The sequence below is a fragment of the Sciurus vulgaris genome (assembly GCF_902686455.1).
Source record: "Sciurus vulgaris genome assembly, chromosome: 3".
NCBI classification, from domain to species: Eukaryota; Metazoa; Chordata; class Mammalia; order Rodentia; family Sciuridae; genus Sciurus; species Sciurus vulgaris.
In genome coordinates this window covers 69468865-69494383 of record NC_136463.1, presented here as the reverse complement: position 1 = coordinate 69494383, position 25519 = coordinate 69468865, and the positions used below count along the sequence as shown (strand labels likewise).

The window sequence follows — 25519 nt, the reverse complement described above, 5'->3', positions numbered from 1 at the left end:
TATTGAAATGATCTTTTGCTTCCTGTATTTGCTCTTTTAACTGTCGATTGGTGCAATCATTCAATGCCTGCATTTGCTCTTTCATCTCATCGTTTGCTTCTCTGATCATTTTAATTATGTACATTCTGAACTCCTTTTCTGTCATTTCTTCTGCCATGCTGTTATTGGGTTTTATTGATGTAACATCTAGATTTGTTTGCAGCATTTTCTTTCCTTGTTTTCTCATATTGTTCAGGTATCAGTGGACCGCTGAGATATTGCAGATTTCCTCTATTGACTTACAATGTCCCTGAAGATTTCTCTATATATCCCCCCTTAGCCTTCAGTAGCCTGAAGTCTTGGAGGAAGTTGATAATGCGGTGCTCCACAAGGAAGCTGCCTCTCTAGGAGTGGTGGCCTTCAGGTGGGGTATAATCCCTGCTAGTGGGCAGAGGTGCCTCCACTTGTTGATCAATAGTCATCCAAAGGGGACCTAGGCTGCGGGCTGAGGCAAGGCCTGTTTGGGCCTGAGTCTCTAGTTTTACCGTCCTTGTGGGGAAACCTCACCCGGCAGGGAAGACTCACCCGGTGGGGAGGTCTCGCTGGTCAGTTCCCTCCTAGAGGTTCCCCTCAATTTACAGCTACCGCCTGGGCTGGGCTGCCTTCCTCTGCAAAGTTCCCAGGGGCCCGGCCCTACCTCCTGGGCCTGGGAGCCTCACCCTTCGCAGATGAATCTCCTTAGGCTGCCCCTCCTAGAGAATCTGCCCACAGGCCTGGAACCTTCGCTCCGCCCTAAGCCTGTCTCTGTGCGGCTCTTCCACCCAGAAGCCTCCTAGATCCTGGGACCCTGCTCTGCACCTAATCGCCTGGCTATGCGGCTCCTCCTCTGAGCAGCCACGTGGGGCCCCGTACAATCGCTCTGAGACCCAGAGACCCGCCACACGCCTCTTCCTCCAGACAGCCGCCCAGTATTCCGGTGTGGTCACTAGGAGTCCAAGAAACTCACTGCGTGCCTCCACCTCCCACCAACCACCCGTAGCCCTGGGCAATCAATCACTCCGAGTCGAAGTGACCCTCCCCGTTCCTCCTCCTTCTCCAGATAACCCCCCGAGTGTTCAGGAGCGGTTGCTCTGAGTGGCTCTTATTCCACGTGACCCGCAGCACGGGTCCTCTGGGCAACCACCCGGAGCTCTGGTGCGGCCACTCAAGACCAAGCGACCCACCACACTTCTCCTCCAGGCAGCCCCCCTGTGTTCAGGCGCTGTCACTTTAAGTCCAAACAACTCACCACTCGCCTTCTCCTCTGAGCAGCCGCCCGGAGCGCTAATGCAGTCACTGCGAGTCCAAACGCCCCGCCGCGCTCCTCCTCCTCCTCCTCCTCCTCCTCCGGGCAGGCCCCGGGGTTCAGAAGTGTTCTGAGTCCAAACAGCTCGCCACGCAGCCCCTCCTCTGGCAACCGCCTGTAGCTCTGGTGTAGTCACTCCGAATCCAAGCGGCCCCGCTCCTCCTCCTCCTCGTCCTCAGGGCAGGCCCCGGTGTTCAGAAGCAGTCGCCCTGAGTCCAAACAGCTCGCTGCGGAGCTTCTCCTCTGGCAACCGCCTGTAGCTCTGGTGCAGTCACTCCGAATCCAAGCGGCCACGTTCCTCCTCCTCCTCCTCAGGGCAGGCCCCGGTGTCCTGAGTCCACACAGCTCTCCTCGCTACTCCTCCCCTGGGCAGCCGCCGGAGCCCCAGTGGTTGCTCCAAGTCCCAGCGCTGTGCCGAGCGGCCTCCTTTACGACGCTCCCAGTTGTCCGAGTTCACTGCTCCAGCGGGGGGAGGGGCGTCTCGCCGCAGCTCTACTTCACAAAGTTCCCTGCGTTCCGGGACCACCGTCCCATCCGGGACGCCTTCCCAACGGGTGAGAGTCACCCGGCTGCTTTGAGTTGGTCCCAAGTGTCTCAATATCTCCTCTTTTGAATCCTGAGTCCTGGAGCAACATGAAATGCAGCCACCCTCTAGGCCGCCATCTTGAAACTCTGGCTTATTTCTTTAAGCATAATATCTTCAAGAATCATTCATGCTCTTATAGATGACAGAATCTCCTTCTTTTTAAAGGCTGAAAAGTATTCCACTGTGTATTTATACCACATTTTCTTTATCTGTTCATCCTTTGATGGGCCCTCTGGTTGGTTCTGTCTTGACTGTTGTGAACAAGGCTGTAATAAAACACAGGAGCGCATATTAACATATTGTCATATCGATTCAATTCCTTGGGCTATATATCCCAAAGCAGGGCTGCTGGATCATAGGGTAGTTCCAGTCTTAGTTTTTGAGCATCCTCCACACTGTTTTCCAAAATGGCTGCACCCATTTACATTCCCTTGCAGTCAACAGTCTTCGCTTTCCTCCACAGCCCTGCCAACACTTGTTACCTTGCGTCTTTTTGATAACAGCCATTCTTGCAGGCGTGAGGTGATGTCTCTTGTGGTTTTAATTTGCATTTCCCTAATGATTAATGATCATGAGCCTTATTTTTCAAATATTTGGTGGTCATTTGTAATGGTGGTTACCAGAGGCTGGGCAGTGTTAAGGGGACATGGACAGGGGAAAGGGGGACTCTGGTCAAAAGGTAGAGTTTCCATTAGATGTGAGGAATAAAGTGCTGGTGATACATTGCACAGCATGCTGACTACAGTCCATAATTTATGATATGCTTCAACATTACTAAAGAGTAGATTTTAAATATTCTCATCACAAAGAAATAAGGTGATAAATGTGTTAACCTGATTTGATCATTCTACAATGTATCCATGTATCAAAACATCATGTCGTGCCCCATAAGTTAGACGCTGAAGCATATCAAGTACAAAAAGAGAGAACTTATCATGAGAACCATGAGAAGTCACATCCTCTAGGAGCTGAGATTTCAGAGCTCAGGAGCAGAATCCTTGTTATACTAACAGCTCATTTTATCTAGAGGGTACTCTCTTTGAATCCCCCATCTCATGGTGACTGGAACACAGACTCCGACATGCCCGTGGACACAGCAGGACTCAGACTCTCCTGCCACCCACGCTGTGTGCCTAGGCTGCCAGGTCTTGACATCCCCTGCCTCCTCTGCTTCACCTGGGGATAGAAGCAGGGCTGGGCAGCAGAAGTCACATCAGTAGAGCGAGAAGTAGAGAGTCGTGACAGCAGAATAGGGGGATGGTAAGGAACGGTGGACAGTTTGTGGCCTTCACTTTGCTCTGGGCTTCTATCCTCCTTGAAGGCAAGGAGTACCTCCTAGGTCCTGCTCCATACATTAGCCTATATCTGAAAGTGTGTTCTTCCTAGTCTTCCAGGACTCTCTTTCACATTCTCTTAACCCTGTGTTCTAGGCTTGACTTGGTGGCATGTCAGCAGCAGACAGTTCAGAGACCAGGTTCAGGGAGGCCTTTGCACAGATGCAGGGCTCCTTGGAGAAACAGCATCTCCCCTCAGTCACTGCATCTCTGTCTTACTAACTATCTGATAACTAAGCTCCATTATTCCTTGTTCACAGTGCCTGGCACACAGTAGGTATACAGCCAGGATAATCTGACTCCAAAGCCTGGGTTCTCCCACCAATCCTGCTCACCCCTTGGTATAGCCCACCTGAAGGTGTTAGGTTCCAGAAGTGGAAAGAGCTGGAAGGATGCACAGATAGGCAGAACTCAGCAAGCAGTCAGAAGCGTGGACAGACCCCACTGGCTTCCTGAGAGCATCCACATGGTTCTGCTATGGCCAGGAGCCAGACTGGGGGATCTGTCTCAACCAGCTAAATACCACCGGTGTCACCGCCACTGTTCCTAGGGAAAGTTGTGCAACATTCCCCTACTTTCCTCACCACCACTATCTCCACCAGGAGATTCCTTCTATGCTCTCCACAGCACTTGGCACCAGCCAGCTATGGCCTGCAGGCTATCCTCCCACTGGGCTATTCCTAAAGAATAGACTCGTGTCTGTGTTCCAGACCTGGTGTGGAGCCTAGAATGTAAGAGATGGTCTATGGATGCTCGCTTCATGAACAAATGGGTGAGCCACACCATGGCTCCAGAGGGAACCATATCTCAGATTCCATTTCCACAGCCAAAGACCAACTCTCTTCCTCCCCAGCTCCTGCAGGGCTTATGCATGATCCAAACCACAAACAGGAATGCTTCCCGCCTGGGCTGAGGATTTTTGCTTTTCTACAAAGCTCTTTCAGTCCTATTATAGCTCTTTTGATCTTTTCAACAACTCTGTTGGAAGGTACTCTTACCGAGATTTCCAAGTTGAGGTATCAAGATCCAAAAATTTACTTCTCCAAATCAGTGGTAGAGTTAGCATTCCACGCCAGGCCTGCCTTCTTTCCAATTCCATGCTTGACATTTTTTCTTTTCCCCAAACCTACCATTAAATGCCTACTATGAGCCAGGTACTAAGCCAGGTCCTGGGAATCCAGAGATGAAAATAACCCAACTCCTACTGTCCACAGGAGACAAACAGCAGGGACCTCAGAAAAAGAGAACGACCAGCCTGTCGTTGCATCCTATTTGAAATTTCCACCAAGTCCAGGTGCCTGCTGGCCCAGCTTCTAGCCAGCCAAGCTGCTGTTCAATCAAGAGGCTTCTGGTGCCCCACATTCCACTTCCTGATCTCATGTTGGGCCCGGTTTGGGATTCTCAGATGAGTCAGGTGGATTCTTCAGCAGAGGACTGGCATTTTGAGCATTTTCCAGAGGAACAACTAGAATGCTTGCAAGTTGTCTTTGTGTGTGGTCCACCAAGAGAACATTTGCTTGCCACGTGTTTGAACGGAAGGAGAACACTCAGAGTCACCCATGGCTCCCTTCGTGTTTTCCCAACAGACAGACAGATTTGCCATCACTTGATGCTCTTTCTTCAAGACGCTCACACATTGATGCCTGCACAGTCTGAAGCTCTTTGGATAGTTGCCCAGTGGAAAAGGCCCTGGCTGTGCTTCCATCTTGGAGACAGGAGACAAGAGGGCCTCTGCCTCAAAGTGAAGCCAGCACAGGAAATGTCAGATCCCAGAGGATGGCCTCCAGGGCATGGAGAAGAGGGCCAGTCACATTACCATATTATACATTCAAATAACTGTAAGCCTTCTTCTTCTAACAGTACCTACATACTATAAAGGGACATATCAAACAAGCCACTCTCTGGCTCTGGGAACTTGGGCAAGACATTTGACCTCTCAGAGCCTCAGTTTCCTCATCTGCAAGTTGGACAGAATAATATCTGTAGTAAAGAGCTTTGTGAGCCTTAGTAGACAGTGTTTCAAGCAGTCAGCACAGCGCCACTCATAGTTCATGCTCAATGATTCTTCATTCTTCTCCTTCCTCCCAGAAAAGCAGCCTCTAAGGGAAATGACATGACAGATGTCCTAGGAAAGATGGCAGCCTCCTGCTGGGGAGGTAAAGAGGGGGTAGAGGACTTGCATGCACCTAGTCTCCTTCATCCCCAGGAACACCACCTGCCTGCCATGGGGAGGTGCCTTGCTGGGTTTTTGTTGAAACTGCCTTTTTAATATTCCTGGGGGGAGGGGCAGGGAATGTACATTCTTAGGGCACTTCTTAGAATATAATAGGTGGTCCCAACTTCCCGCTACGGGAACAGATGAAGGAGGCAGCATTTTGGGATAAGGTACAGTCCTTGCCTTCAAAAAGTTAAACATCTACGCAGCCTCCTTGCTGCCTCATCCCTCCAGCTGTATTTCATTTCCAACACCTTAACTGCAACTTCAGAAAACAAAAGACAGATTCGTTTTGTTTACTTGGAAGCCTGGTGACCCATTTCTCAGACATTCTCATTTACCCCTGGTGTGAAATGTGTTTAGGAGTTTGAAAGAGAAAAACAAAACCAGCCAAGTAAAGGGTTTAAACAAGCACATTATTTTGAAAACAGCCTAATGAGAAACTTCAGTGACTTCATTGAGAGGAAAAAGCTGCATCAACTCGGAGAAAGCAGGCGGGGGTGGGGAGTCTGGGCTGTAGAGGCATTCTGGAGCAGTTCGATTTAGTCTCCTTCAAGTGTAAGAAGCAAGTTAACAGGAGACGCTCATTGGCCACAAGCCTCCCTAAAGGTCAGGATTAAGGAGTGGGTTATAAGTTGGAAGCTTGCAGGCCCAGTGTTATGCTAAGGGAATGCTTCCACAGATTCTCAGGGGGCTTACACATGATTTATTTTCTTAAGTAGGTACATGGTGTAGAAATGCTGTTTGCGCTTTTAATTGGACCAGAAAGCTGTGTCTTCACAGATATCATCCGTTCCTAACCCTTGCCAGCAAGGGCTCTACTTTGCCTTTCCCATGCTCTATAAGGTAGGATGCCCCCAACAGGTCTGAGCCCTAGACAGGCAGCTGCTACAGATCTTACTCTTCTGGAATACAGTGTCCCAGAAAAGGGATCCCTATCACGATCCCCAGTCCTTGACATATGCATCAGAAGGCCTTAGTCAGCAAGTCCAAATCAAATCCCCCCCAAACTAGTTGTGTGACCTGGGGCAAGTCACTTCAGCTCTCTGAGTCTTAGACTGACTCCACAGAAGCAAAAATATGTCTGGTACTTTGGGGAGATCCTTGTGACTCTGGGGTGTGTCTCCCAATGCCAAGTGGGAGAGTCCTAATGTCAGGGAAGTGCCCATCTCACCAGTCTTCTGGGACCAGCACTGGGTTGGGAGAGGAGGAAGGTGTGAGCTGTAGCTACTGAGACTGGGGAGCAAAGAGAACAGGCTTCGGAGTGAGGCAATGGTAGATTCTACCCTGGCTTCTCAGCTTACCAGCTCAGTCCTGGCTTAGCCTCTCCAGACCTCACTTGCTTTATCTGTAAAATGGGGTTACAAGGCCAACATTACAGCAGACTGATGACAGCAGATATTCAGAGACAAGCACTGAAGGCACTCTAGAGCATGGTGAGGAGAAGAGGCAGCAAAGCTAGTCTCTGGATTCAGGAAACTTCCTCTAGAAGTTACCAGACGACTCTCTCCCTATCCCCACCTCCACATTTTATTGATTTAGAACATGCCAACTTCAGACCAGTGGTGTCTGCCGTATCAATCAACGACTGATTGCAGTTATGCCGTTGAGATTCAGATGCAGATGTATGTCGTATTCACTGAAGCATCCCCCTTCTGCAGAACTTCCAGGCCCCAGGAATCTCCTTGGCTTAATGCTATTAGGGAATAAGCAGTCAGCGGCATGTAGCTGTTTTCATCTCCCCTAAATACTTTAAGGCGAATTTGGTATTGTGGGGGCATCAGCAGGGCAGGAACCCCAATGCTGTCATTCTTCATTTCCTCTCTGACCCACCCCCATAACCTAAATAGTTCATCTCTCTTCTGCTGAAGAGAGAAGCATAGTTCCTCCCTCCTAGTACTGTTCTTAGCTAGTGAGGGTGGCTAGGATGCAATCTTCTAAACGAGTCTACTGGCATTCTTTCCACGAGACCCTACAACCACATGGCAAGATAGTGATGCCCAGTTTGCAGAAGAAGAAAGAGCTAGCATTGGGAATGGTACATGATGCACTCAGAACCACAGATTTGACAAGCTATGAATGAGCTGCCTTGATCCCATCCTGTCTGACTCAAAATCCCATTGCTCCCTCCTTTTAACCTCCTGAATGGAAAGGTCTCACCCATGAGTTCCAGTTTACCTCATGGCACCAGGAACATCAGCAGCCTCAGTTTCTTCAACTGTAAAATGGGACGTGAATGTAAGATGACTCCCCATCATATAGAGTTTTGGTTGGGACCATAATTAAGAATGAGATAGTGTCTACGAAAGTGCCAAGAAGGGTAGCACAGAGCAGAGGTTCAGGAACTGTTAGTTTCCTTCCCTCCGATTTCACTCATTGAAAGAAAGTTGTAGCAGTACATAGACATAGACTCTAAATATTTGCACCTTCCAAATATTATCCATGAAGATGATGATCTTGGGGCCCGTTTTCATCACAGGAGGCCCCCTCACTCCTGGGGCCCCAGGTTTGAAATATGCATCTTTCTTAATTCTTACAAACCAATCCAACCAAGTGCAATTCCAGACTCTTAGCAACCTGCAAACCAGCCTGCCATCTGCAATGGGGCTGTCAGCTCTTCCCAGGAAGGCAGAGAAATGCCCAGGAGAATGGCAGGTCTGAAGAAGCAGGGAGCTCAGCCTGACAATCTGGACTTAAATAAATTGTATTTTCTGGCTGGGGGCGATAAGGCGTAAATTTGAAGCATGTGTTACACTTACACATCATTATGCCCTGAAATGGGGAAGGAGAGCCTCATCTTGTCCCAAGTTTGTAGCAAAATTGCACTCTGTGTAAATAGCTCAGCAGCCTTTGATGTCGAGCCCAGAGGAAAATAATCCTCAGAAAAGTCAGGCAGGAGCAGCAGTCTCAGCAGCCCAGGCAGGGAGGCCAGCAAAGGCATGCAGCCAGCGGGCGCTGTGCTTTCTCTGAGCTCCTTCACCAGCACCCAGAAAGGTAAATTGCCCCACCCCACCATCTTAGTTCCTAAAAAGGATTATTTCCTCTGATACCTTCATGGAAAAGCAAACAGAAAAGCTCAGGTACAATGAAGGAGGAAGCTGGGAAGGCCACCATGGAGAAGGGAGGGGTGGGGAGTTGGGCAAGATGTCAGCATGAGCCATGGCCAGAACCAGGAGGGGCCAGCCAGTGCTGAAGGTGCCTACCATAGGTGGGCAAGAGGATGCAGGACAGCAGCGCCTTGGAGCCCATTCATTTATTTACTCATCCTTTCAATAAAACAGAGACAGTGCATAGAAGTCCCTGCCCTCTTGAAGCTTAGTCTAGTTGAGAACTTCAAGAAATAAGCACATAAATAACTATCTAGTCTCACGCTCTGATACACACTATGAAAGACGAACAAAGGGTATGAGGGCTGGGGATATAGCTCAGTTGGTAGAGTGCTTGCGTGTCAAGCACAAGGCCCTGGGTTCAATCCCCAGCACTGCAAGGGAAAAAAAAGGTGGGGGGGGGGGGGTGGAGTATGAGGTTGGAAGACAAGAAGTCCCAGCTTAAGAAGAGGCTGGGAGCCAGCCAGGGGCGTAGTCAGGCAAGGTCTCTCTGAGGAAGTTCCTTTCAAGCTGAGGCCTGATCAGGGTCTGACCAGGCACAGCATGCATGGAGAACATTCTAGGCAGAAGAAAGAGCATATGGAAAGGCCCCTGGGGGGAGGGCTTGCTGACCTCCTGGGAGCTGAAGTACATGGGTAGCATGGGGGGTGGGAGACAATGGACATAACCATGCAGGGCAGCAGAGAGGGTCAGGGACTTGGTCCTAATGCAACAGGAGCCACAGAGGGCTTTAGGCTTCCTCCTGGTGGTCCTACTTGATAAATAATTTGGCCAGTGTAGACTTTAACTTGGCTCTTTGTCTGGTTTGGCTCTGGTGACATTCTGGCTCTCACCCTGACCAACTCTGACCTGAGTCAGCTCCCACTGGCACACTCATGAGCTTGCTCAAGTGCCCTGCCCCCAGGAGAAGGGACAGGAAAGATCAACCTGACACCACAGCAATGGCAGGAGCCGCCACCTGAGCTAGGAGGAGTTCCAGATCTAGCAAAGTCTGTGAGAAAGAAAGGCTCTGTCCACTCCCACCACGTGGATCTGTCCACTCCATCCTCTGTAGGAAAAGACTTCAGTTCACGAGTCTTCAGTTCCAAATCTGTGTCTGCAGAGCAGACCCTCCGTCAATGATAAATGGAAGTTCAGATGAGAGGGACCAGAGCTTTCCCCTGCATCTTGCACCTCTTCTTATCAGTGGGGAAACTGAGGGAGACTGAAGTGAAGAAAGACCACAGGTGAACTAGGAGTCAGGGTCCCAGTGGGACACGTCCTTGCTGTGTGAGCTTGGGCAAGTCACTACCTCTCTCCCAGGTTTTCATTTCCTCCTCCGTAAAGTAAGGTGAGTAAGCAAGAGGATTTCCAAGCCTGCTTTCAGCTCTCACACTCTGTCATCCTTGGACGCTCGGGGAGGATCAATACCTTTGCCATCACCACCCAGCATGTCTGTGGCAGGACTAGGATCACAGCTGACTTTATGAGAAGACACTACATTCTAACCTCAGACTAATATGCTGAAGTTCAAAGACCAAACTGAGGGGAAGGAAGAAGCGTGGGGGGTTGGAATTTGCAATAATCTGATGCTAAGATGAAATTTGCTTACAAACCTCTTCATGACCATAGACCAATTAAATATTCCAAGTAATTTTGAAGACAGGATATTTAGAGTATTTACAAGGAAAAGCCTTATTGGAGCACCCCAGAAGTCATTCCAGAATGTGTTCAACCCCTTGCAATGGATGTGCTAGCTATAAAATGCTCTTATCTGTTCATTACAGTGATCTGCAAGATCATCTCTCCAGGGGACAAGTTCATTAGACAAGTTCAATCACTATATGCAGTAGTGATGATAAAACTCAGTTCTTTGAAACACTGTGTTTGCTTTAGACTTTGCCTTAATTCCAGCCGTTCTCCCACACCATGAAGCTGGGAGAGTAAGGTTTGGTTGTCTTGAAATAGTGCAGCTATCCAGGGACTCAGAGCTGTTTTTTATAGTGGAGAAAAATGAAGAATCTGCAGTTTTTCTGGCCCTTCATGCAAGTCCTGAAGGCAGACAGTCAGCCTTGTACTTTTTTATTTTTATTTTTTTGCAATCTTTATAACCCTTACACATAGTGGGAACACGTGCATGTGAATAACGAGTGACAGAAAAAGCAAGGCAGGGGGAAATGGTATATGTTCCATTGGGGAAGGACAGCACACCCAGAAGGAGTACACATGTTAGAATAGGACAGACAGGGAATTGAAGCCCAGCTTCTCTGCTTCCTAGCTTTCACTTAACCTCTTGGGGCTTTAGGCAAGTCATTTAACCTCTCTGGGTCTTGGTTTCCTCCTCTGCACAATGCCCACCCATGTGAGGGTTAAATGAGATAATATAGGCAACATGCCTAGCACAGTGTCTGGCACATGGTAGAAGATCATCTTTCCTTCTTCCATCCAGTTATCAGGATCTGCATGAGGAAGGCAATCCCCAGCACTCACCCTGTTACTTACCTGCCCTGCACTGAGGATGTGAAGGCAAGGGGGCTCCCTTCATGCTGCAGGAGGGACATGCAGGGGAGCATGGTCAGAGAGGGGGGCCTGGACCCAAACCTCAGTATCTGCAGAAGCCCAGTACAGTTGTCTTGGCTCTCTTCCAGTCAATTTTGCTGGATGTCATTTGGCTTCAGGACGTGGTTCTAAAGCAGTTATATAATCATAATAACCCATAGCATTTGTAGAAAGCTTTTATAGTTTTCAAAGCATTTTTGCATGTATCACCTCATTTGATCTTCTCAATAACCTTGAGAGGTAGCAAAGGCAAGGACTATAACCCCCATTTGATAGATGGAGAAGTTGAGGCTTGGAGGATTTATTTGGTCCACTCAATGTCACACAGCTAATAGGAGGCAACACCAAAACTTGGACGAAGATTTCTGCATCGCTTGCCCTGGTGTTTTTCCACACCTTCATACCGTGTCTTTGTAAACACACTTTCATCAAGCAAAGGAGTTACAGGTAGAAACTGGAAGCGTGTGAACCAGCCAGGTACGGTTGGAGATGCTGCAAGTTGTTTGGTTGGGCTCCACTCCCAACTTGTTCACTGGATCATTCATTCATTTACCCTATACTTGTGGAGCAAGCTCGGTGACAGACACTGCTAGCCACTAGAGAGACACATAAGTAAACAAGCAGATGCAGTCCCTGTGTCTACTTCTAGTAGGCACCTGGGGACTCAGGTGGGAGGCAGGAAGATAGACAGGAGAAGGAATAGGCAGAGCACATCCTAGAAGACTGGGTGTGGAGGATCTGGCTTTTAGACTAAAGGGGATGGGATGCCCTGATGAACTTTCAGCACAGGAGTGACACGATCAGGTTTGCATTTCACAAAGAGCAAGCCACAGTTAACTTAGAGGGTGGGCTGGACAAAGTTGTCTGGAATCCAGGAGGCCTGCCAGGAAACCAGGGAAGCCCAGGCAAGAACTGTTTGGGGCCTACATTATAGTAGATGGAAAAGGGCAAATTCGAGACAGATTTAGAAGTGTCTTGATGGACCCTGCTGACCGATGACACAGAGGAGTAAGGAAAAGTGGACAGTGGCTCTGAGGGTCTGGCTTGAACCCCTCTGCAGGTAGTGGTGCTGTCCTTAGGACACAGTGTGAGAGAACCGTCCAGTGGGGTGGGAAAGCTGAGAAAGAGGATCTGGTCTCTCTGGGACATACTGAGCATGGAGCATCTGTGGGACACCTGAAAGGTTCTTATCAAATAGTGGGATCCATGGTCTGGAGCTCAGGAGAGAGCTTGGGTCTACAGGTATGTGTTGGAGAGTCAGAAATTTACAGATAATATTTGACGCTTGGAAGAAGACAAGACCTCCCAAGAGACCAGATCATATTCAACAAGCCCCAAAGGGTGTCCACATTGATTCTTTGATACCAGAATCTCACTTGGCAAAAGTCCAGCCATTGGCCAGGTTGAGGAATCATTGGTCCCAGAGAAGGGTTGTTTGGAATGGACTGTGCGGACACTAGCCTGCTGTGGGACTTCTGGGGTCTCACCCATCTCTGGAGCTCAATGTGAAGTCACCATGTGCTTCTCTCTCTTTTCTTTCCTTCAGGTGTTTACAAAATATGGGAAGTGTTACATGTTTAACTCAGGCGAGGATGGCAAGCCTCTGCTCACCACGGTCAAGGGGGGGACGGGCAACGGGCTGGAGATCATGCTGGACATTCAGCAAGATGAGTACCTGCCCATCTGGGGAGAGACAGGTGAGCTGGGCCCAGGGACTGGGGCACTGGGTGGTGGCGAGGGTGCAGGGCTGGCTCAGGAATGCTGGTGGGGTTCACCTGGGCTGTCTTGGCCCACCCTACAAGGGCTGCTTTCCAGGAAGGGGTTGGCAACATGCCGGTGAATGGTAAAGATGCCCCTGGCATGGGAGTGATGCCTTGGGTTTCCTCAGACTTCTCTAGGTGGGAGAGGAGCAGATGATGGGAAGACTAGAGGGGGAAGGTAGGATGAGGGAGGGGTGGTGTGGAGAAGGAAGCTTGAGGGACAGGTGTGTTTGGGCATGTGAGTGGCCCAATTTCCAGAGAAGAGAATGAGATGGACCAGCCTCCTCCTCTCCCAGCTGTCCTGAATCCCCGCCCAGCTAGAAGGTCCAACCAAAAGGAAAGCAAACTCCTGCCCTCTGGGAAAGGAGAAGGGACTTCGAGGTGTTGGAAAACCAAAGGTCATGGGCTCAGGGACCCAGCACCATGCCTGTGCAAGCCCCTGGGAACCCATGTGTGGGGGCCTTGAAAGATTTTTCATGAGTTCTTATTTTGCAAACTATTCATTAACTATGTATGCTCTCAAGTTTTGCACCCAAGAAAGGGTGTTAATGCGAAAAAAACCCAGGTCCTTGATCACAGCGTCACAAAGGAGACACACGTACAGAGGACAGGGACCAGGGACAGAGTTCTAGTGTGCAGCGTAAATATGCTGAGGTCCTGAGTTTGTCCTGCATTATCTGGGTGGGCCTGTCATCATCACCAGGATGTTTGTAAGAGGGCATGGGAAGGTCAGACAGAGGAGAAGGCAATGTAGTGACCGAAGCAGAGATTCGAGTGAAGCAGCCATAGACCAAAGAATGCTGGGAGCCTCTGCAATTTCACCAGGAAGAAAAGGTCAAGGTGTTGTGCCCTAGAGTGGGAACCAGGGATGCAAAAGAGACCTGACATAAAAGTCATGCTGAGCACAGGGCATAATGGGAGGATCAGGGGGTCAAGAGATGAGCCCAGGGAAGGGGAAAGGGAGAGGAGATCCAGCAGGAGGGAGACCCCTGGACCCTCAGGTGGGAACTGAGGAAGGGGTAGAGGCCAAGCAGCCCAGTCCTGCATCCTGTTGGCCCCATCTCATGATTTCTCCCACTGGAAGAGGCCTAGCCTTGCCTTCCAGGCTACCTCCAGCCACCCCCAAGGATGGCTGGCTGAAGATGCCAAACTCTCTCCCACCACAAGCTCTCCCCTTGTTCCCACGCCTCACATCTGAGTGCCCTAATAAGGACAGGTAAGCATGGCCGCTGACCTTACATGATCTTAATCCCCTGCACCTTCAGCTGCAGAGCAAGATGACCTCAGACGCCTCACTTCAGCAATGCCTTGTGGCCACTCGGCTCAGGCTCTGGCACTCTGAGCCCCGTCCATGTTTGCTGAGAAGGCGCTCCATGGGTCCTGTCCACTTTTCTAAATTGAATTCCCCTCCTCTCAGACCCCACATGCAGCTGGATGAAGGTCTGTGTTCGTGCTGAGCTCCAGCATCCCCAAGAACTGGTGCACAGGCCTGGCTTTCCAGAACATTCTAAGGCCAGACTATGTCCTGTGACTGCAGAACCTTTGAACAACCCTTGGTCCTGAGGGCCAGGTCCCCAAAGAGAGGCCCTTCCTGCAGACACTAAAACAGATTTGCTTACTGTATCACTTGTGGGAAAGGAGAGAAAGAAGGAAATAAAATAAATCCCGGACATCCCACCCCCAAGACCCAAGCAGAAGTAAGTTATGTCCTTCCATGGTAACACATTTTCCAGCCTGTGACCTTGATCCAACAGCAAAAGCACATATACAGGCACATGCAGGTACATACACACACACACATACACAAACACATGTGAACACGTACATATACACATGCACGTGCGTACACATACATACACAGATACATACACATACGTGCACACAAGCACACGTACACATGTACACACATACACATACACACACAATGCCAGGACTGCCATTACAGATGTCCTCACCTGTGGATACCTGGCCTTGGGCTGAGCACTGGCCACCAATAGAAAGGGAGCTGATCACAGAGCCACCCTAGGAAGTCTACTTTCTGTCTCCCCAAACCACAGATAGTCAGTGCAGGAAAGAACCTCTGAGACCATCTATGCTACTCCAAACCTGTTCATTTCTCTGAGGTCTGGTATGAAGTCATGATATGCTCGGTGTCAGGCAGTAAGTTCATGGCCAGGCCAGGGTTGTACTGACCCTAGCTTCTGGGCCATCGGTCAATCTGACTGGACCATGAGTTGTACTGACTGAAGACAAATTCATGATTGTGATGAAGGACTTCATGTGCCTAACACTGTGCAGGTTATTGTCAGGGATACAAAAGACACAAGACAAGGGCCCTGCCTTTCAGGGGTATGTTATCTCATTAGCAAACCAGATAAGCACACAGGATCTGCAAGAGAACTCCAGTCTCACTCTTGCCAGGAGTTTGGGTTATCCCTTGTGAGGGACTGTCCACTTAAACTGTTTGTCTTGAGGCTAAGTAATGGGGGAGGGAGGTTGTGTGAAGAAGGATGAGTATAAAGCAGGCATAGGGAGCCAAAGAAACTGTGTAGATTGGAAACTGAGCTGACCTGTCCAATAGAACTTTCTGGAATGATGGAAATATTCTCTGTGCTGTTCAATACACTAAACTGTGTCTAGAAGGAATGAGGAACTAAGATTTTAGTATTATTTAATTTTTATCAATTTAAAGTTGAATGGCCCCAAGAGGCTAATGGCTACCATATTGGAAAACAATTAGAATATTGGAACACAGATTCCTGTGACTCTGGTGGCTTCTTGGATTTTTGCCTTTGCACAATTCTCTGGGGCTGTGATATTCCTCATTCTTGGCCTTTCCTTCATCATGGCCTTGAGCAGCAGGCAAAGCTCCCTATCTCCATTAAAGAAATGGGCTAAGGCTAGATCTCTTCCTCCAGGTCACTGAGATGTAACACCTGAGTTCTTGATCAGGGCTTCCTCCACTGTACCGTTCTTCTGGCTGAGAAGCCACTGAGCATTGACTTGCTTCCCGGAGTCCCTGGTTACCTCAAGGCTACTTATTTCCTGGGCTAGCAGGCATGGAGAGTGAATCCCATGTGGGTGAGAACAAAACCAGCACCCTGCTGAAGGATGAGAGGTGGGTACTGGCAGGTGGTATTCTTATCTGTGAAGCCACCTGAGGATGCACAGCTCTTCTGACTGCTTGGTCATTTATCCTCAGGCCTGTGAGCCCAACCAGGTCTGCTACTGTCATCAGGAGGCAGCCCCCCTGAAGTGCTTAGTCACATGGCTCCACAGATGCCATCTTGCTTCCTTGACAGTCCCATGGTTCAGTTCCAGGAAAAGAAGCCCAGGTCCTCATAGGAGCTATGTGTGTGATGGTGGAAAAGAAAGGAATTGAAATGTGGCTGTTGAGGGAGTGGCCACCAGCAGCTTGTTGATGCAGGCAGCATAACAGGATAGAGAAAATGTCATGGTAGGGCCAGACAGACTTCCCTTTCCTGTGTATGTGACTGAGGACAAAAGGGGTGAGCTCAGTTTCCATATTTGTAAAATAGAGATGAATAAAACCCACACTTTACAGAATGGGTTAAAGGCTCAAATGAGGGCTCTCTGCAAACTATAAAAAAGGGAAGGGTGATAATGACAGCTAGGAGGTGAGTCCAAATATCCCAGAGGTAGAGAATATTCCATATATCCCACATCTGTCATGGGGGTCCTGAACCATTCAACATCTGGAAGCCCCATTCTACTCAAAGAGAGCCTCTGAAACAGGCTCATCTTGCTTTATAGAAAACTCACCTCTCAGAAAATAAGGACGCAACAAGGGAACCTCGCTTCTGGATGTAATTCCAACTAACAGGCAGGACCTTTGCAGGAGATGGCAATGGTTTGCACGACCACTGTCAACACCTATGGTGCCAATGAGTGAGTCAGAAAAAAGCAACCCCTATATGCTTAACGAGTAGAAGATGACACTATGAACATTGTCGACACTATGAACATTGTCAAAACTATCCCTTCCTCTAGGTGTATAAGAACCAAAATCAGCAGGTTCCTTTATCAAATACCTCTGTGTGGGTCACCCTGATAATAAGTTATTTTAAAGGAGGTGGACCCAGTTGCATGTGAACCTAGAAAATATATCCCAAAATGGACCCTCTAGAGCATCAGGTGTTTGGGATAATACATGTTATATAAATAAAAAGGACCCAGGGTCAGAAAAGAATCTAGAGATTCCTTGTTTGACAGCATTACACACATTTATTCTTTGCAGGAATTATTTAATATACTACATTATGAATCTCCAAGAGAGAAATACTGCATGCCATATTTATTTTCCTAATGCCTTTGTCCATGGAAACCTTTTCCATGGAGGAGCTCACAAAACACACTTTCAGAAAAACTGTCTTAAAGCATAGAAGTAAAGATTTCATGGCCAGAGTTTTCTAAAGGAAATTAAATTGAAGGCAGGTGGGAGGTTGTTAAAAATGAAACTCTGTGTAGATACCTCTGAGTAACTTCAAAGATGAAAGAAACAGGCAGTGGGTTATCTAGGTTGCACATGAGAGGAGCCTGAATCAAACAAGCTCAGGCTTGAAAGGAATTGTATTGCCCTCAGAATCCAAGGCAAGCTTCAACAGCCAGCCAGCAGGAGGGGCAAGGAGGCAGCTGAGACAACTGGAACCCAGGGCGCTCTCACCCTTCTTCTCTCTGAGTCCCTTTCATTCTGCCTTACTAGAGACAGGCTTCTTCCACACCCACGTGGCTTCCAATAGATAGATTTTTTTTTTTAAATTTTACAGATCCTACCATCAACAGGAGACAATTTTGACTGTCTTGCTGATCTCCTATTCAAAAAAAAAAAAAAAATCAGGGAAGGGAATCATTGGTCCAGCTCAGTCAGGTGACCACTTCTGGACCAATCAGCAGTGAGCAAGGGAGTGTGTTCCAGAGAGGACCCTGTAATATATCCTGAGTACGCTGGGTAGATTGCAGCAGATAATCCAGTGAATGACCATGAACAAGGTGGGGCTGATGGGGAGGGTTGCATCTGAGGAAACCAGAATCATATACAGGGAACTCTCCAAGGAGCTCCAGTTCTAAGTGGATACATCCAAACATTGGAAAGATCATGAGGAGGGCCTTCCCATTCCTTCTATTCCTCATTTATTTCAATACAAAATGCACTTTTTATCAAATAGAGTCTGCCTTGATTTTTTTCCCAAATCCTAGAATTAAGTATACATGAATATGATATTATATCATGTATTTTTGAGCATAGAAATTATTTTAAAAATCTGTGCTTTAATAAGGGCTAAAGATCTGGCTCCCATTAACCTTCCAGTTTCATCACCTCCAACTTCTTCCTTGTTAACTTGGCTCTGGCCATACCGACTTTCCTCCTGCTTCTCAAATACTCCAGGGACACACTTTCTTCAGAGCATCTACATTTGCTATTCCCTCTACCTTGCTCAGATATCCGTATGGCTAATTGCTTTCACTGTCCAGTTTTTGTTCAAGCATCACCTTCTCAATGAGGCTGACCCTGTTTAAAATTGTGACCCCACCCACCCACTCCTTAGCCCATCTCTTCCTTGCTTCTCTGACATGCATCACCTTTGACTGTTCCACATGATTTACTTAGTTAATTTTTATTGTCTGTCCCCTCCCACTAAAACATAAAGCCCCAAAAGGTTGGGGATCTTGGAGTGATGTAATGCTGAAACTGTGCATACTCCAGGGCCAGGGCCAGGGAGGAGGAACGCTGATGAGCAGCTACTATGTGTCACCAAGAGTCTGCACCATGAATCTCCCTGGTTGCTATCCTGGTTACAATCCCCGCTGAAAGATGGAAAAACAAGCCCAGAGAGGTTGTGCAAACTCCCCAAGGGCACACACCTAGTTAAATAGTCGAATCAAGCTTAAACCCACATTGGAAGCCCAAAGCAATGCTCCCTTCACAAAATTACTTATGTTCAAATTGTGATTGTAAAAACACTGCCATTAAAATAGCTCAGGGAAAAACTTTCAAACAACATCTCTGGAGAGAGAATGGCATATAATGATAGGTCTCTCGCAGTACTCCTTTTCAATTTGTTCTCTTTTTTATTTTTGTAAGACTGGAATCATTGTATTGAATGAAAGCACAGTCCCCACATATAAAATAGATGAAAGCAGAACTTGCTCTGGCTCCACTGGAGAGGGGAGCCCCAGGTTGCTTTCTTCCTTACTCCTCTGCCCAACACCTTGGCATCTCTGAGGAACCCTAGGGTTCCGTGGAGCCCAGTTTGAAAACCACTGGATGGAAGGCAGATGTTGTTGGTTTAAAAAGTATTGGTTGGTTCTATGATTGTGTCCATTCCAGAGACCAGCTCTAAGCATCCCTGTCCCTTCTGCTGGGATGGTGCAGGAGCTCATGATGTGTCTGCAGAGCTCCTGAGTCTCAGGGAAATTGACAATCTAGATTTCTGATTAAATGTGGTAGATTGGACATTAGAATTTAGGGGATGCTCCCTCCCCAACCCACCTGAACATCAATTAAGTATGTTTAGTGTAAACCCACAAGGCCAGTGACAGTAGATGTCAGCAAACATTTGAAGGTGGAAAGCAGGTGGATATGTGCTAACTGACTTGGCAGAATAGACTACACTGGAAAATAAGGGCCCCACAGTTCTCACCACAGAGGCTCAGGAAGGATCAGGAGTTGGAGACCTTGGAAGTTGCTGAAGGTGAGGATGAGCGGTGGTCCCCCAGGTATCATCCCATGGCATAACACAGGCAGACACACTGTTCTCCTGCCCCAGGAGATAGACAGGCTCTGGACATGGGAGACTAGGCCCAGCTGAGGGCCTGGGTGAGGTGCTAAACAGACACCAGAGTGAGGAGACGTAAGTTTGCTTAGTGAGCAGGGGCACCCTCTGTCAGACGCTACCTACCCCACCACCCCAAGCAGGTGTTTGGGAGATCCCTTCCTGGAGAAATGGAGAAATCAAGAGAGAAGACCCAGCAGTAATGACATCAGGAGGTCTCATCCTAGTTAGGCCTAGCATGACATCCCTCAGTAAGTCCCCACACATAGGAAGAGCTGAGCAGCCTTTAAGTGCCTCTTAACTATGAATGGACTGCCAGAGTCAGACACTCAAGGGAAACTATTAACAGGAAAAGAACCAAAACCAAACAGAATGGAAGCATTCTGAGATAGAGATAATTGTTAACAGTATAAGCTGTAGATACTGTAGAACCACAACTGTCCAGGTTCAAATCCCAGCTGTGCCACTTACTGACCGTGTGACCTTTGGCAGGTTATCTAACCTCTCTGAGCCTCAGTTTCATCACTTCTGAAGTACGAATGATATTATCTACTCTATAGTAGTGTTAGGCATATTGAAGCAAGTTAATATTTATGATGAGTTAGAAAAGTGCTTGATAAAATTAGGCAATAAATAAGGGCTTAATAAATGAAAAATAAATGCAGAAAGCAGAAGAAAACATTAAAATGATTTAATTAAAACTCTCAAAAGAGATAAAAGACAATACTGCATCCATAAACACAAGCACAGGATGCTATTCAAAAGGAGCATTCAGAGAAGAAAAAAATCAAAATTAAAAATATGATTGCAGGTATTAAAAACAATCCATAAAAGGATTGGAATTGAGGAACTCTGCCAAAAGTTAAAAAAAAAAAAAAAGAACAGAAAATAGGAGAGAAAAAAATATGGATCCATCCAGAAAATCCACCTGCCTACTACTAGGAGATCTAGAATAACAAAAATAAAAGAATGAAGAAGAGGACATTGTGAAAGAACTAATAGGACACAAATTCTCAACTGAAGTTCGTGATCTTTCAGATTGAAAGACTTGTCCAAGTACTGTCTATAATGGTGTCTAAACAACCAGACCAGGACATATCTTTGTAAAATTCAGCTAATGGAAACAAAGAAAACATCTTAAAAGTTTCTGGAGAGGAAAAAGAGTCATGTGTTTGGAATCTGGAATCAGAATGACCCAGGGCTTCTGGAGAGAAGCAGTTGAAGTTGAAAGCTTTCCTATCTAAGGCAGAATCCTAACTCAGCAAACTGCAAAGGAAGTGCAAGGGTAGAATGTGGTTTGGAAAAGCATATCTCCCACATAGACTTTTCCAGAAGTTACTGGAAGATAAGACAATCAACCAAGAAAGAGCATCACAGAAAGTTCTGGAGACGGGAGATCTGGCCTAAGGAGATTTCCAAATATGGATGAAGAGAAGAACCCAGGTGACCACTGAGCAGGAGACCTAGAAAGCAGCCTGTCGTCTAGACTGGAGCAGCTGTTGACTCCAGAAGGGACAACCTTTGCAGTTCTGGCTATACTGAGAGGTGTTTCACAGGTCGACTGGAGAGTCTGGGATTTCTAATGATAGGTACCTAGTGATTCAAACAGACCGGAGGACAAAAGGCAAGACAAACCCAACACAGAAAAGACAAAATAGCTTCACAAGAAAGAGATCAAAACCCTCATACAATACCAAGTTAGGCTGCAGACAAGATTTACATAGCCATAGTTATGTGAAGAAGCTGGACATCCAGCTGGGTTCAGTGCTACACACCTGTAATTCCAGTGACTCAGGAGGCTGAGGCCCGAGGATCTCATATTTTAGTCCAGTGTGGGCGACTTAATGAGACCCTGTCTCAAAATAAAAAATAAAAAGGCTAGGAATACAGCTCTGTGGGTCAGTCCCCAGTACCAAAAAATAAAAATAAAAACAAAGTTAGACACTGATAGAAACAAAATATCAAACACACATGTTCAAGGATGAAAGGAAAAACAGGGAGGCACCTCCAGACAGGAATCCCACATCCTCATCTTCCACGATAGGAATTCAGTGGATAATATTTAAAACTTTTTTACAAACAAGAAACAGCTGCCAATCAGTTGATGCCCGTGGAAATATGAACATGAACACCAGAAGAAACTGCTCAAGCAGTGAGCTGGGAGTCCCGGCCTCTGAGGAATGGGACTCAGGGGATAGGGAGAGGTGGAGCAGGAAACCCATGTTTTTCATTAAAAGCCTTGCAGTACCATTTGGCTTTTTAAATTATGTACATAGATTGCTTTGATAAAAATAAAAGTTAAATTAAAAATAATCATAAATTTTCAACATAGCTGGGAGGCCTGAGCAGCTATCAGGGGTAATATGTCTCCTCTCCCCCATTACAAATGGCACACAGCAAGAGTGAATGTTGATGGTTGTTGCTATGGTTTCTCCAACATCTCTGCTGCCAGGGTGAATTCTTGCCCCAGTGCCAGGTCCTCAGGACCTTCCTAGAATGAGAGGCACAGGCTGTGGCCTGAATTCTGAGAGTCCAGAACACAGGGACACACAGCAGCCAGCTGAGATGTGATGCCTACCCTCAGAGTAGGTCCGTGTGCTGGATGGGGGTCTCCACAGGTGCCTGAATGGAGAAATGGAGAAATAAAGCCATAAATCAGAAGCACCAGTGGAGGCAGGCATTCATTCCATAGCCAGAAGTGTCAGACTTTTCTCATTTTTGGAAGACCTGCTCCATGCACATACTAAGGACTGTACAAAAAATAGATGTGATCGTGTTAAAACTCCCAGCCAGCCAGGCAGTGGTCCAAAAAGGACATCTAGGAAGCTGACAGAACAGACCCACCTTCAGAGATCATGTCCGCTATTTAATACATCCCCATTGGGCAATTACTATGTGCTGGACACTCCATTTCTACAGACAAAGGGCCCAGTCCAGGTTTTCAAAGAATTCACAATCTAAGGACTATCTAGGGAAAGCTATATACTATTACACAGTGGATGGGAATTCATTCATCCAACAGCTTTCATATAAAGTGCCTAAGGAGTGCCAGGCATTTGCAGTCTGGTGAGAGAGCACGTGAATATTGAAGTGTCATCAAGCGCTGTAATAGATGGAAGATAGACCAGGAGCGAAGGAAGAGCAACCAGTTCTAGAGGGGAGGAGAAGAGTTTCTCAAAGAGGCTTCAGAGAGGAAATGACTTTGGTCCCAGTCTGAGGCCTGTTGACCAAGTTGCTGGACAGTGTGTGGGAGTAAGAGGAGGATGTGGGGTCATGGGGAATTGAGGTCCCAAACAGGGAGGGGGACAAGGACCAAAGCCTCGTTGGGGCAGCTAAGTAGAGGCCAAACCACCAAGGACCTTGCTAAAGCATAGGTGTTCATCCATAAATCCTGCTACTCAAAGTGTGGTCCTCTGACCAGGAGGATAAGCCTCACCTGGGAGATTGTTAGACATGCAGAATTTCAGGCACCTCCCTGAATCTGCTCTATTACAGGATCCCCCAGTGACTCCAGTGTCGGAAGCTCTGATCTAAACCACCTCTTCCCACCCCTTGGAAGGCTGAGGATGCATACTCAACATCAAAATAGTTCCCCCATATCGCCCCACATGCAAACTATTGTGCTTCCCTTCATTGTTTGAGAAAATATTTCATAACAAAAAGTTGCTATGCATCCAGTAATGCTGTGGATGGATTTTTGGCTTCTGTAATTACATCACCATCTATCTTATACATGATCCATTCAGCAAACTGGCTGTACCTAACTTCACCCTCAGCGTATAGAAGCAGAGTTTTTATGAATAGAATCTTAATTGCCCACTAACTTCCCCCATAATTTCAGAGCTATGGTCCTCCCTGGTGGCTTTTCAAGAGTGGTATCTCCCACATGCTTATTGCCCACCCAGAACCAAGTAATTTCTTATCAAGTAATTTATGATTTATAATCTCTGAGCCTGAGTGCACTAGAGAAACACATTATTTAAAGAATCCTTGGACTAAATCTTTTTGTAATGGGATTAGACACAACTCCATACACAACACCTCTCTAGTGTATGTTTTGCAAATATTCTAACAAGAATGTAAGTACAGCCACACTTCTTGTTTACATAACCAAGACCTAACATTACTATCTCCTTCCCCAAAGCAGGTGCATGAACCTATAGACTCTAAGGAGCTTCACCTGAATTCCACCTCTGATTCTCATACATTCCTTATCAAGGCAGGTTTAATCCTTTAATAGATTAGCTTTTCTAACAGCTGTGATAAGCAGTTGTGTTTGCTTCCTGCTGCTATGACAAAACACCTGAGACAATCAACTTAAAAAGAGGAAAGATTTATTTTGGTTCATGGCTTCAGAGGTTTCAGTCCATAGTCACTTACAGAGAACATCATGGCAGGGAGTTTGTGGTGGAGCACAACTGCTCACCTTACAGCAGCCAGGAAGCAGAGAGAGAGAGAGAAGAGGGGCCAGAGCTCCAAGATACCCTCCAATGGCCTACCTCCTCCAACTAGCCCCCACTCACTAAAATTTCCACCACCTCCCGGTAGCCTGTTAAATTATGAGATGAGATCAGAGCCTGCATGATCCATTCACCCCCAAAATGCCCCACCTCTGAACACTGCCACTCTGGGGAACCAAGTCTTCAACTCAGGAACCTTTGACGGACATTCCTGGTCCAAACCATGGGTCTCAGACACAATGAGTGACTTTCCTATGATCTCATAGCTAATATGTAATGGAACTAGGATTTGATCCACATCTTCTGACTTGGTTCACCTCTGTCCTTTCCACCTTAAAAATGAAGAAGAAGACAAATGGCTTTGGGAAACAGAGTTCATCAAAAGGTCACATGCTTTCACCATAGGATGTCACGGTGTCTTTAAAATACCCACGCGCTCTGTGGTTCTATAGAAGGAGCTGGAGTTCGTGGCTTTCACCGAAACTTGTGGCCACCCAGTAGCACCTCCTGGACTCAGAGTCGTTGGGAGAATGCTGTGCTACATCCTACTGCCACCCAGGACAGACGATCTCAGCCCATCCAGTAAGCAGACAAAATGCTGATATTTCCTTCTCCAGAAGTTCTCCCAGCCTGGAAATGTCACCTGTGAGCAATCGAGCATGAGCTTGCCTGTCTCTGGGCTGCCTTTGGATTTTCTTGCCTAGGAATGATTTACTGGGCCTGCCAGAGAGGGGCAGAGAGGGAGGACAACACATGTACTATGCAATTTTATATAAGCAGCCATTTGTGGATTCTTGGTGCTATCTTGAGAAAAATCAGCCTCTCTGACTTGACATGAGTTCTGAAAAGTCACATCCAGTCCTTTAAATCGATTTTTTTAATGAGATGCAGCAAGGTTAACAGATTTATACATGGTCCCCAACTCATAGAAATTTAGAGTTAAAAGTGCCTGAGAGGTCAGCCCCAACTTGGTTTTAACAAAAAGGAAGCTAAAGTTCAGAGAGGTAACATAACCTGTCTGAGGACACACAGCTATGAACCCAAGTCTCTGATGTCAGAGCCCACGTTTTTCTTGATGCACCTGGCTGCTTCCCGTGCCAGACCTTGGCCTCTTCAATTTCTCTGGTGCAAGTAGGAGAGCAGGGACCAAGAGAGTACATCTTGAGGACCTGAAAGAGCATTCAGCAGGCATTCTTTACCTAGGCTCTCAAGGGCTGGCACACTTGTCCCTGTCACTGTCACCAATTCACACTTAATGAGTTTTCCCTGAACGCTGAGATAAAAGGAGAAAGTCTGCACAGCCCACTGTAAACCACATCATTACATCTGGTAACTCAGGGGCTTGTCATTGGAACCACTGAGTCTTTTGGACATCGGGCAAAGGCAGAGAAGGACTCTGCC

The 25519-nt window shown here is 47.3% G+C and overlaps 1 protein-coding gene across 2 annotated transcripts in view; it reads left to right on the top strand.

Moving 5' to 3' along the window:
* ASIC2 (acid sensing ion channel subunit 2) overlaps nt 1-25519 on the top strand; it is a 265073-nt gene that overhangs the window by 162975 nt on the left and 76579 nt on the right. For both annotated transcript variants that reach the window (XM_079130470.1, XM_079130469.1), the window contains exon 2: nt 12651-12801. In XM_079130470.1, coding sequence (XP_078986596.1) covers nt 12651-12801 — 151 coding nt within the window. The remainder of the gene's footprint in view (nt 1-12650; nt 12802-25519) is intronic.